The following is a 13,581-nucleotide window of genomic DNA, read 5'->3' as shown; positions in this document are numbered from 1 at the left end:
AACCATAAAAGGAGCAAAACAAACTTCAAATGTTCAGTGTTGCTGTTCCCACCTATGGACAGGTCGGGAGGTGGAGAAATAAAAGCCAACCCACATGCAGATCAGAGTTTACAGCTCGGCTTTGTCTCTCATTTCTGTTCTATCCTGAATACAAATGTGCCAAAGTTCAGTGCTCAAAACCCGGTACAATAGGAGAAAGAAGACACTGAACTAAATGTTCTCGAGCAGCTTCGTCTTACAGAACACCTGAGACTATTCAACAAGGCAGCACGGCGGGATGTGAGTATAATACACATTGTCAGATTTATCAAGGAATCAATGATTATTTAAAGTGTTCTCGGGCTCCTGCAATGGTTTACTACAAGGTTAACTTTCAACTTTGTCATTGTATTAACCATGAGATGTAGCAGCGGTCTGTCATAGCAGTATGTTATGTAGACACTGTATGTTTTGCTGTACATTTAATTTTGTGACATATTTTATTCATTAAATCTGACATTTTTTTATTTTTTTTTAGACCATCATTTGACGTTATTGGGTTGAATCCTGTACTTTTGTCCCCTTTCAGAGGACAAATCTTGATCAACTTTAAAGGAACAAACCAAAGGTTTTGCATGTTTTAGCCTTATGGGAATAACTGAGTACTTGTACTCATACACAGCATTTCCATTTTGTTGGAATTTGTACTACATTTAAGATTTTTTATGTATCACTCCTCTGTATTTAACTGACAGCTGTCAAAACTAGATTTTAGTTTTTACATTTGACGTGAGATAGTGCCCAAACACAGTACCTCTGAAAGACAGCTTTGTTTTCCCTCTATGATTGATGATGTATTTTCTGCATTGAGTCTTGAGTATTACAGTGGGAGTTTAATGGCTTTTCTCAGCCTGTAAAATTGCATGAAAATCTCCAACATTGGCAATATTAGGTTTTTTAGGTGTAATAGTAACTATATGATGCAATCCAGTAGGTTAAACTCACCTACAGTATTATGAAGTAATTGGAGCAGCTTTCAGCGTTAAAATACTGCTTACAGTTTAACACATCACTATAACACTATTAAAAGAACCAGTCTTCACAATCTGTATAGATTTGACTGTTAATACTTGTTTACTTTTTCAAAAGGAAAATTGTAATACATAACTTTTATTTATTTCTAACCCAGGCAGCCATTGATGTCCAGTTTATTTCCATTAGGTATAAAAACAAGTTGCAGAGGCTTGAAACTTGCTCAAGTTAGGTAATCTATCACAGTAAACATCATATTATCATCATCATATTGTTTTTGGGATTTTCTACCCATTTTCTCCCAATTTGGAACTTCCCTCAGTATAGTAGGGATGTAGACAGACATGTGCTGCTTCTGTTTTTTCAGGTTTAAAAATAAAATTTTACTTTTGGATAGTGATGTAGCGCAGATTTAGTGCAGAACAAATTGCGCTTAAACTGCAGCACTGCACAGCAAAAATGTAACTTTAACAACAGAGCAGCAGGCATGATGTTTACTGTGTTGAATTATCTATATCAAGGAAGTTTAGTCTCTGCAAGTTAGTTTTCGCAGACCAGTGAAATTAATCTAAAGTAATGGCTTCCCAGGGTCGCAGGAAAAACACATCCTAAAATCTAAAACACTACAGAATATTTTGGAAAATAACAAGTAGTGATAAAGGAATAGTTTGACATTTTGGGAAATATTGAATTTAGATGGGAAGATTGATGCCACTCTCATATCTATACAGTAAATACGAAGATACAAACAGCAGCTGGTTAGCTTAGCTTAGCATAAATACTGAAAACAGGGGAAACTGCTATACTGGCAACTTGCGGGGAGGCTTCGCATCAAATCGCTTCTTTCCATTGACTTCGTATGCGATCGAGCTGCCTCTAAAATTTGCTTCGCGTTTTGTCTGAATACACAGATATAGTTGCTGGAGGGCGGGGGTTTTTTTAACCTTGGGACAGAACTAGGCTAGCTGTTTCCCCCTGTCTCCAGTCTTTATGCTAAGCTAAGCTAACTGGCTTTTGCTTCATATTAATCAGACACATTTAAGAGCGGTATTGATCTTTTTCTCTCTTGGTTTGTAGTAAATTAGCTAAAACATGCAGAAGCACTGGTATGGCAGTGTATGGCTTGTGACCAGAAGGTAACCGGTTTGATTCCCAGACTTTCACGGAGATCAAAATTTCAAATTCCATCCAAAATCTTAGAGACAGATATCTCAAAAACTGGACAAATAAAACCAAAACTATCTGCATGGCTAGATACCACTAGAGGGAAGAAAGAAAATATGTTTTTTGTGTTGTCATTTTGATGGCACTTTAAATAATATTTAAAGTTCTATTTAAATAACATTTAAAGTGTAAATATATATAATTAGACTGCTTGATGTGAAATTAATATAGCTTCAGGCCTATTAATCATATTATTTTTGGTCTTTTGTCAGTCCTTCCATTGGCAGTGCCATACTGAAACATCAAACGTCAATATCAGTTTTAACTGACACAGAGCAACATGACCACCAGGAAGTCAGAGGTCCAGCGAAGGATTGTGTCCAAGGACGGCCACAACAATGTCCGGATTGACAACGTGGAGGGCATGGTGAAGCTGTACCTGCATGACATCTGGACCACTGTGGTGGACATGAAATGGCGTTACAAACTCACCCTGTTTGCCTCCACCTTTGTCATTACTTGGTTCATCTTTGGGGTCATCTTTTACTTAATTGGCATGAGTAACGGAGACGTTGAGGCTGGTTTGAATTCCAACCACACACACTGTGTGACTAATGTGGAGACGCTCACTGGAGCCTTCCTGTTCTCTCTGGAATCGCAGACCACCATTGGCTATGGTTTTCGTTATATCTCAGAGGAATGTCCTCTGGCTATCTTCACTCTGGTGACTCAGCTTGTCATCACCGGCCTAGCTGAGATCTTTGTGACCGGCGCCTTTCTAGCCAAACTGGCTCGGCCCAAGAAACGAGCAGAGACCATCAAGTTCAGCCAGTTGGCGGTGATCTGCCGGCACCAAGGCAAGCTGTGTCTGATGGTGAGAGTGGCTAACATGAGGAAGAGCCTTCTGATCCAGTGCCAGCTAACAGGAAAGCTCCTCCACTCCAATGTGACAGAGGAGGGTGAGAAGACACAAGTCCACCAGAGCTCTGTGGATTTCTACATGGACTCCAGTGGAGAGTGCCCTTTCCTCATCCTCCCACTCACCTTCTACCATGTTCTGGACGAGCGCAGCCCGCTGGCAGGACTGAATGCAGAAAACCTACGTACTCGTGAGTTTGAGCTGCTGGTCACCCTCAATGCCACCATGGAGTCGACGGCAGCCACGTGCCAGAGCCGCACCTCCTACGTTCCTCAGGAGATCCTCTGGGGCTACGAGTTAAAGCCGGTGCTGTTCAGCACCACAAGTGGCCGTTATGTGGCAGATTTCAACTTTTTTGACAAGGTGCAAGCGAGCAACGATGCAGCCTTCGTCAGCAACAACACAGAGAAGCTAAAACTAGAGGAGGACTATAAGAAAGAATAGAGGATACATGTGTTATCATTGCTACTGTTTGATGTTAGTTTGCTGACATATTGTGCCAGTCAGTGTATTCTCACGGCCACGACCCCTAATTCAAACACATACTATTTCAGCTTTTTTGTATAGTATCCTATAAAAAGTGATTTGTTCCTGTTTTTCATAACAATGCTATGACTCCCAAATGTTCCTGCAGACTAGAAAACCTGACATGAAAGTACATTTTCTCTGCACATTTTATTTATTCATTTAATCATTCCAGCATGTTTTGTTATATTAATTTTTAAGTTTTAATTTAGTTAAGTATACCTTAATGTGCCTTATTATTGGGATCACCAGGGTTGATAACCCTAAATGAAATTTAACGGAGAGTTTCAGTGTCCCCAAATGGTAACTGCTTCAATTTAGATTCCCAGATAGTCCATCATTGAAAGGAATAATGACATTTTGCAAAATACGCTGATTTGCTTTTTTGTTGAGAGTTAGATTGAGAGAAGATCTATACTACTCTTATGTTTGTATAGAAGCTACAGCTAGGAGACAGTTAGCTTAGCTTAGCACGATACTGGAAAAAGGGGGAAACAGCTAGCCTGGCTCTGTCAGAAGGTAACAAAATCCGCCAACCAACACCTCTGAAGCTCACTAATAAACACATTATATCTTGTTTGTTTAATCTGTCCAAAAACTCCAGTGTAAAAACGACAAGTTGTGTTTTTTACGGGCATTTTTGTGCCCAGAGGTAGGACGAGTCAGACGTGTTTAGCCTAGCTTAGCAGGACAAGACAGCGATGTTGCTAGCAGTCACTCTGTGCTCAGTGATTGTTGGTCAGGAAACATTTAAATAAAAAAAGAAATAATGTGTAGTTAATCAGACAGCTTTGGAGTTGATGGATGGAAGGTGTACTTTTCACTTTTGACAGATCTGTAGCTAGCAGTGTCCCTCTGTTTCCAGTCCTTGTGCTAAGCTAAGCTAACAAATTCTATCTCTGTCCTGGACAGAAACTGAAACTGGTAGGTTACTAACTCTTCATCTGACTGCGTAAGACAGCGAACAAGCATTTCCCCAAAAATATCAGACCGTTCCTTTAAAGATACTAATGATCAGAACTAAATATACATTTCTGGCAGCTCCAATCCTAAAACATCGCCATCTTGTGTGAATGCATATTTCTGCATGTAGGTTGAATCATTTGGGTTGGATAAATCATTTTCAAACTAAGAGGATCTCTTTACCTGGAGTAGAGAAGTATGAATCTATGATAATATGAGCATATGTTAGTGTCTATTACACATCGACAGGTGCTGATGCGTCTGTTGCTGAATTTGTATGGCACATGCTTTATTAAAAGAAATCAGAATGTACATGACATGATTCCTGGAAACAAATGTAAGCTTTTTTTGTTATGTTATTAGGATAGACATATAGAGTATTAAGGTATAATAATACATTGGGTATGGTGGCACAAAGGGTTATATGATGTAGACTTTAAAGGCTAATAAAAATGGCTTAGTTTGGTTTTGTAAATAAAGGTTTCTTTATTAAGTAAAAATTTAAATGAAATGTTGTGTTAATTTTTGCGAAAAACAGACAATGAATGTCTCCCAGTGCATGCTGGGATAGGCTCCATTCACCAGTGACCCTGTATAAGTGGTTATAAAGAAAGGCTAGAAAGATGAATGGATAGAGCCGTTTGAAAGACAGAACAGGTTCAGCCACCAGCTCTTCTTTCTCGTCTTTAGCTGTCAGCTTTTGTTGTGGCAATACTGAAGAGCAGTGAGCTCAAGCTGTTGGAGACTGTATCTGGTCAAAACAATCTTTCAACCCAAAACATAACTGATCTTTTTACCGTCAGAGACAGAGAGGTAATATTTTAATCAATGTCATGACTAAAGGCTGCAGTCCTGATGTCAGAGCAGCCTTTATATAAATAAATGTACATTACCACCAGTGAGTTATATTAGTCTATAACTCATGAACCACATATTCTTAAAATATTAAAATACTAATGTCATGTTTGTCAGTGAACACTTACTGTCGCCGCTGTACAGCAAACTGCTGACTTTACAAAGTAAGAGGGACATTTTTACATTTATTTAGTGCATTAACAAGCAAAATGGTATTGCAGTGCAGATGATACTTCAATCTCAAAATGTCACCATCGTACAGTGAATGGCTGACTTAAGGGCAAGTTTTTTTTAAACAACTGCAGCTTGTTATAGTGTGAGGATTCAGCACAGAAAACTTACCAAACTTACCTCAGATGGTATCTAGCCATGCAGATTGTTTTGGTTTTGCCTCTATTGGTTTTCAGATATTCACTTCTACCAAAATCTACTTTTATGTACAAATTACATAAAAAAACCCACACTGTTAACTTGTTTAATTAGAACTATTTCTTCAGTGGAAAGTAGGAATGAGGTGGAGGCAGAAATCTCAAGGTCAGAGGGCACACAAAACTATAACTATTTGCATGGCCAAACTCCATCAAGGCTTTTTGTGAGTTTGGAATGGTGGAAATGACGCTTTTACTTTGAAGGATTCAGACCTGAGATGCCGCTTTTATTCTGAAGGATTTGGACCGGAAGCCGTGTTGTTGCTGCTGCAGAGCGGAACACAAGCCAAGAGAGTCGCTGTTAGATGTAAAAACCACTTTGTTTGTTTGTTGTATTAACAAGAAAGAGCCAGGAACCAGTTCTTTAAAAGTCTGTCTCATGCGTGATGGTCAGAGATGAGCGTCACTTTGGATATAAGACTGAAAAGAGCAAACAAAGTTTACCATGAAGGGGTGAGTACATTAAGCACAGTCAGCTAACAAGCTACTTCTAAGGCCTGTTTAAAGTTCGCTAACATTAACCTTTCTGTCTTGGTGTGTTTAACGTAACTTTCAGTAAAAGAGTGTATTTTATAAAGACACTAGACAACTAGACAACGCCTCCTAGCTACTTAGTTAGCTAGCTAGCTAGCTAGCTAGGAGGCGTTGTCCTCTCCGCACATGACCAGCAACTGATTAGCAGGGTGTTACGCCAAAATCTGTCACCCTGTGAGATTCTGTGCCGCTAGAAGATAAACTACAAGAAAAACACTGATGGGTTGACCAAATGTGGACAGGTGAAGTGTTAGTGCTGCACAGACAGACCTTTATACTCCTGGGTACCAGTTATTGCTATCATAACTAACAACATTTTAGGTAACAGCGTTATCAAAATACAGAGTGTCAACATGATAAAACATTTGCATTGGCATCTAAAGCTACATCCAATGATACTTATTCTATAACAGTAACTGCTAATAATACAATTTCTACTACTTGTACCAGTGCTAATACTCCAGCTAGGACTGCTACTAACTGTTCCTACTATAATTACTGTTACTGTACTAAAACCTCTACTACTGGTACCATTACAACTGGCACCTAGACTACAGCAACTGTACCTGCATGTGCCATCCGACCTCTGCAGCTCATCCAGAATGCAGCAGCCCGGCTGGTCTTCATCTTACCCAAGTTCTTCCACACTACACCACTCCTCTGCTCCCTGCATTGGCTGCCGGTGGCTCCTCAAATCCGATTCAAGACACTGGTACTTGCCTACCGTGCTGCGAATGGCTCAGGCCCATCCTACATCCAGGACATGGTCAGACCATACACCCCAGCCCGTCCAATACGCTCTGCTACTGCCAATCGGCTTGCTACTTACTCCCTGCTGCAAGGGGGGCCCAGCTACTGCTCAACAAAATCACGACGGTTTGGTATCCTGGCTCCACAATGGCGGAACGAGCTCCCCATCGACATCAGGACAGCAGAAACTGTACACATCTTCCGTCTCAGACTGAAAACTCATCTGTTCAGACTGCACCTTTGCCCATAAAAGAACAACACCAAAAAACAAAACAAAAACAACTCTTAAAGTAAAAAATATATATACCAGCAGTAAGTGACACAGTGTGTGGAAGTATTTCCCCTTTTATTCAAGTTGGGCTCTCCTCTGATGCACTTGTGAGATACATTTTAAGTAAGTGTCCTAATCAGGTCACAGAATCTTATGGGTCACAGAATTCAGTTTAACACCGGTGCAGATTCTGGTGCTGCCCAGCTTGCTGCAGTGGTAGTTTGTCTGGAGAACTGCAAGCTGTGCTGTGATCAAAATGGGGCAAAGTCGGGCACATTAATTGTACATGTGATCTAATACTACAACAGGTTTAACATCAGAGTTTAAGATATTAAAATGGTCACTATCGACCACGGACATCTTCATAGCAGTGAAGACAGTAGTCAGGACCTCAGCAGGGTTGTTTTGTGTGCAGGAAGCGGTGGCTGGTGTCATCTTGCTGGTGTGTAAGGAGTCGCTGCAGCACCACGGCATCTCTTTGAACATGGAGGGACTGGTGAACCTGCAGCTGAGCTCCAAGAGTGTCGGCGTCTTTGAAGCTTTCTACAACTCTGTCAAGGTGAACTATGAGCCACGTGGAGTTGAATAATTTGAATAGTCAGTCAGGAGGTCTGCAGTCTAAATTGATGCTTTCCTAATGATTAGATCAAACCTCACTGATCCAAACAGAGAAATTAGATTAATCAGCATAAAGACAGAATAGCAAAGCAAAAATCTGCTGGTTTCAGCTTCTCAAATGTGATGATTTTCTATTTTTCTCTGTTTTATACCATTGTAAACTGAATATCTTTTGGGTTTTGGTTGGACAAAACAAGACATTTGAAGACCTCACCTTGGGCTCCTGGAACAGGTTATGGACTTTAGACTAAACAGTGAATTAATTAATTGGAAAGATTATCAGCATATTAATTTCTAATGAAAATAATTGCTATTTACAGCCCTAATCCTTATAATTATGGAAAAAATTTAAATGAACCAAGAGCTTCAACACACATTGAGTCAACTGTATGATTGTGAAGTGTGGATGTCTGCAACTAACAATTATTTTCATTATCAATGAATCTGCCTATTATATTCTCAATTAATCGTTTTGTCTAAGAAACGTTAAAAATAGCCATCTCAATTTTTGACGTCTTCAGATGTCTTGATTGCTCCAAACAAAACCCAAAAATGTTCAATTTGCAATCATATTGGGGCGAACAAAATCAACAAATTCTCACCTTTTGAGAAGCTGAAAACAGCAAATGTTTATATTTTTGCTTAATAAATGACTTAAACAATCAACTAATCAATTTGTTGACTACTTGTTTCAGCTCTAATGGATATACTCAACAGTTATTACATGCATATGTTACAAATGTGTGTCCCATTTCAGAAGCCGTCGCCTTCAGTTTGCCTTTTAAGAATGAATACGACAAAACAGGTTAACAAAACTGCATTCAGGTGCCCTTATCAACCTGTACAGCTGGAAAAGAATCATGTAGTCGTTGTAATTAGTAGGTGTTTGGCTTCAGCTGGTCATCAGTCCATGAAAGAGCTACATGTCAGTCAGTTATAGAAGGCAGACATAAAGTTGTAAGATAAGATTGTCTCATTTGCTGTGCAGGAGACAGTCTTAGTCTGCAAATACTGATTAGTCAAAGTTTAGAGGAAGCCTGCTAACAGTATCCGTTTCCTGGGATCAACCTGACAACACGATATTGATATTTAAAATGTCTACAGATAGTAGTCAATAAACTGTTGCTAATGTTAATCAGACCAATCATTTTCTGGCCTTCCTGCCTCACGTTGCAGCCCATCCAGCTGATCAGCAGTAACATCGAGGTGGCCAAGGCAGGAAAAGTCCCAGCAGGCAAGACTGAGATCCCCTTTGAGTTCCCTCTGAACACAAAAGGCAACAAAGTGCTGTACGAGACCTACCACGGTGTCTTCGTCAACATTCAGGTGAGTGAGGGACACAGAGTTTGAATCTGCCGTTAGACACGTACTTAAATCAAAGTATGGGCTTCCACGGGAGTAAGATCTCAGCAGTGACACCTTAATCTGACACTGTACAGACACACAGACTTCACATGGCAGGACCCCAGTTGGCTGGTGGATTGTGTATATCATATAGTGACAAACGGGCAGAAAAAGGACCAAAAAAAAGACATTTTGTACTGTAATATTTCGGGACGCTAGTTACTGTGTGGTGACAGTAGGACACACCCGCTCAACACACCTCTAGTTTAACTCCCTCTGATATATCAGGGGAAAATCAGCAGTTTAACTTTTGAATTCTTGCTGAAATCACACACATAATCTCACACAGTCCTGGTTTGTTGGTCCGTTTTGCTTTCACACAACAAATCAACCGCACCAAAGAGGTTAGGCGTCCTTAATTTTTACCAATTTGAACTTCACATTCATTTATTTTATTTATTTATTTGTTTGCACATTTTAAAAAATACAATCATTATAAAAGATATGACACGTACACAAAGAGACAAAACACACTTTTGCCTACATATACTCAGATATAAATGAATCCAAAGTAAACAAGAGGTAGGAAGCTAAAAGCTTATGCAAAGGCCTCTCCTAAAAACTCAAGGCAAGATAAACAAATTCCATACTCTGAATTTTTATGTAATTAAATTTAATTGTTTTTGATCAAACTGAATAACAAAAATAATCAATAATAATAATTCGTATGTTACACATACTGTTTTCAAACGACAAGAATGAACTTCCATGTAGAAATCTAATTCAAATAGTTGTGGTACAATGCAGTTTTTCTGTCAGTAAAGCGCCCTGTTCGTCTTCTCCTCAGTACACCCTCCGCTGTGACATGAAGCGCCCCCTGCTGGCCAAAGACCTGAGCAGGAACTGCGAGTTCATTGTGCACTGTCAGGTGAGTGAAACAGATTTGATTTAGATAAACTGCAGTGATAACGTAAATAAGACGTTTAAATCTGTGAGACGGCTGTTGTTTGAACCAGACTATCACAGGGTTTTAATGCAGGGACACAGTCAGACTGAGGACATTTATTATTAGCTTTCAAAAATGTATTTCTAAGAATTTTTTATTTTTTTATTCATTTTTAGTTAACTATGTTGCTCTCTAGCAGTGGTGGAATGTAACTAAGTACATTTACTGAAGTACTGTACTTGAGTATTTTCTTCTTATGCTACTTTATACTTCTACTCTACTATAATTCAAATGGAAATGTTGTACTTTTTACTCCACTACATTAATCTGATAACTTAAGTTACTTTACAAATTAACAACAACACGTGAAAGTACAGCTGAAACGATTAGTCGATAGACAGAAAATTAATTGGCTGTTATTTATCGTTTATTTTTTAAGCAAAAACATTTCATAGTTCCAGCTTCACAAATGTGAAGATTTGTTGCTTTTCCCTTTTAATTATTTTAATAGTTTTAATGTATTTTTAATAATTTTGTAGTATTGGTTGGACAAACCAACTAACCAAGCATTGTGAACGTGTCACTTTGGGCTCTGGGTCATTGTGACGGAATTTCTCACTATTTTCAGGATTTTTACAAACCAAACAATCGATTAACTGTGAAAATAATCAGCAGATTAATCCATAAAGACAATAATAATTTATAGTGGCAGTCCGATACAAAATAGTTAAAAATCAGCTCGAACTCGAGCAGCTACAACAGTAAAATCCTGCTTTTTCATTAATGCATGAGTAATAATAATAATGTAATGATATAATATATAACCGTCACAGGGGACATTTTGATGCATTGAGGAATTTTACTTTTAATACTTGAAGTACATTTTCCTGATTATACTTACGTACTTTTACTCTTCCACCACTTTCTCTCTAGATTTCTGTAGATTAAAGGTTGTGGCTTCGTGTAAATCCCATCTGTGCTCTTTTTACACCTGCTCTATTGTTTGATACAAACACCATGTGTTGTGTTGCGTGATTTTGTCGAATATCATGAACATTTAATGATAATGATAAAATTAATAACTATTTATATAGCTTCTTTCAATACACAGTTACAAAGTGCTTTACAGTAAAAACAAATAATACAAGTAATTAAAATCCAAAATATACAACGAGATAAAATAATTTAAACAATTACATCATCAGTTAAGAAAAAGCCATAAGATAAACAGATTTTAAAGCGTATACCATCTTGGAATAATCTTGTAACCATAAACCTCGCCTGAGATCGCTTGTGTAGTTTGTGCACCCTCACGTCAACAGTCTGGAACAAAAATGTCTCTGCAACACTGAGATTTTGACAGTCTTGTAGTCTACACTTGGTTTTGTGTGTGAAGGTGAAATTTTCTGGTGCGCGTAAACTCAGATGAGATGTTGAACTGTGTGGAATCTGTTGCTGTTTGATTTTCAGCCACAGAAAGCTAAAGTTGTGCCGACTCCAGTCAACTTCACCATCACTCCGGACACCCTGCAGAACATCCGCGAGGTGAGGAAACATCATAACTTCATCCTATTGCTTAATTTTGTTTTACTTAAAGCTGCACTGAGAGGACAAAACTCGCTTTCTGTCTTCAGAGGAGTTCACTGCCAAAGTTCCTAATCAGAGGCCATTTAGATGCCACCAACTGTGTGATCAGCCAGCCGTTGACTGGAGAGGTGGTGGTGGAGAACTCAGACGTTCCCATAAAGAGTATTGAACTGCAGCTTGTGCGAGTAGAGACCTGTGGTAAGTTTGCGCTGTGAGATGATTGGATGAAACTTTCTGGTTTTCTAAAAGTCGACTGTGTTCAGGTTGTGCTGAAGGCTACGCCAGAGATGCCACGGAGATCCAGAACATCCAGATAGCTGAAGGTGACGTCTGCCACAGCCTCCCTATTCCCATCTACATGGTCTTCCCCAGGCTGTTCACCTGCCCCACACTGGAGACCACCAACTTCAAAGTCGGTCAGTAAAGCCTTCCAGTCTGCTTTAAGTACTCTGCAGTAGTGTCTTCATACAAATATATTCATTCTTTTTTTATAAAAAAAAAAAGGCTGGACACTAGTTTTTAAGCAAATGTTAACACAAACCAACAAGAAATGTGTGGAACTACTTGGAAAATACTCCTATTTGCTTTCTTGCCGTTAAGTTACATCCAGCAGTCGGTTAGCTTAGCACAAAGACTGGAAACAGCTAGCCTGGCTCTGTCCAACGTATTAAAAAAATCCATCTAGCAGGCAGCACCTCTGTATGTTACGGAACCCCCTAGAAGTCACGGCGAGAATGTCCTTGAGGACTACTTTGCAATACTTTTCTTCTTCCATTCCTTCAGATCATCACAACCAAAATTATAATATCTATATATAAGTTGATTGACCAGTCAGTGTGTGTGTGCAAGCCTCACTTAAACATTGGTCAAGACGAGTAAACATTTCCCTAAATGTATATTAAGCGCTATTACTGTTTCCGTGATGCGACGATTATGTTTGTTTTCGTCCTTTTCAGAGTTTGAAGTCAACATTGTCATCGTGCTTCATGATGACCATCTGATCACAGAGAACTTCCCTCTGAAGCTGTGCAGAGTCTGAACCTGGAAAGTCACATCAGCACTGAGATAAGTTCACTGCCGGCCTCCTGGCTTTGATGACAGGACGGTGATTTTGAAACCATGAACAGTTCCTCTAAAGCCAGAAAAAGAAATAATGCTAACTTAGAGTGGCTTCACTAATAGGAAATGGATTATTTAACTTAAAGTAAACCTGATTTTCTTTCAAATAGATGAATATGACCCAAAGTGTTTCAAAAGATTATTGCTTTGATTAAAAAAAAATTTCAATTTAGTAAATGTCACATTTTTGGATGGTCATTTAAGAAATTGTGGCACTGTTAGTCTATGAAGAAAGACAAAACGCACTGCCACAATGTCATTATCCAAAGTTTGTTTTAAAAGTACATATCAAACTGTTAATGTCCTTATGTTATGCTTCATAGTACTTCTATTCAGGCAATTTGAGAAATCATGACTCAAGCTCCCCCCACTCTATATTTACCCTCCATTTTATTGTCGTCATGGCAAAGAGTACATGTGACCTAGCAGTTGCTTTGTCTACGCGTGGTACAACTTGTGAATTTCAGTGAAGACATGTCATTCATCATTTACTAATGTTTATGAAACGTTTGACGAGTTTAACATCCAACAGAGACAAATTCAAACA

At 38.9% G+C, this 13,581-nt stretch overlaps 2 protein-coding genes across 3 annotated transcripts; both read left to right on the top strand.

Annotated features, from left to right (window-relative positions):
• Positions 1-38: 38 nt before the first annotated feature.
• On the top strand, positions 39-5,088 carry kcnj15 (potassium inwardly rectifying channel subfamily J member 15). 2 transcript variants are annotated; one of them, XM_044221700.1, is made up of 3 exons: positions 39-279; positions 518-607; positions 2,448-5,088. In XM_044221700.1, exon 3 carries the CDS (start codon positions 2,516-2,518, stop codon positions 3,536-3,538), a length of 1,023 nt encoding a protein of 340 aa, XP_044077635.1. In that variant the 5' UTR covers positions 39-279; positions 518-607; positions 2,448-2,515; the 3' UTR covers positions 3,539-5,088. The 2 variants fall into 2 exon arrangements, with proteins under 2 accessions (XP_044077635.1, XP_044077634.1); XM_044221699.1 differs by lacking the exon at positions 518-607.
• Positions 5,089-6,097: 1,009 nt separating this feature from the next.
• Positions 6,098-13,206, top strand: vps26c (VPS26 endosomal protein sorting factor C). The gene is made up of 8 exons (XM_044221701.1): positions 6,098-6,318; positions 7,836-7,979; positions 9,215-9,364; positions 10,230-10,310; positions 11,799-11,873; positions 11,963-12,113; positions 12,179-12,331; positions 12,872-13,206. The coding sequence occupies exons 1-8, from the start codon at positions 6,262-6,264 to the stop codon at positions 12,952-12,954; spliced, it is 894 nt and encodes a 297-aa protein (XP_044077636.1). The 5' UTR covers positions 6,098-6,261; the 3' UTR covers positions 12,955-13,206.
• The last annotated feature ends 375 nt before the right edge of the window (positions 13,207-13,581 follow it).

Source organism: Siniperca chuatsi, linkage group LG14, assembly GCF_020085105.1.
Source record: "Siniperca chuatsi isolate FFG_IHB_CAS linkage group LG14, ASM2008510v1, whole genome shotgun sequence".
Lineage (NCBI taxonomy): Eukaryota > Metazoa > Chordata > Actinopteri > Centrarchiformes > Sinipercidae > Siniperca > Siniperca chuatsi.
The sequence above is the reverse complement of the archived record's forward strand: the minus strand, read 5'-3'. Positions and strand labels throughout refer to the sequence as shown.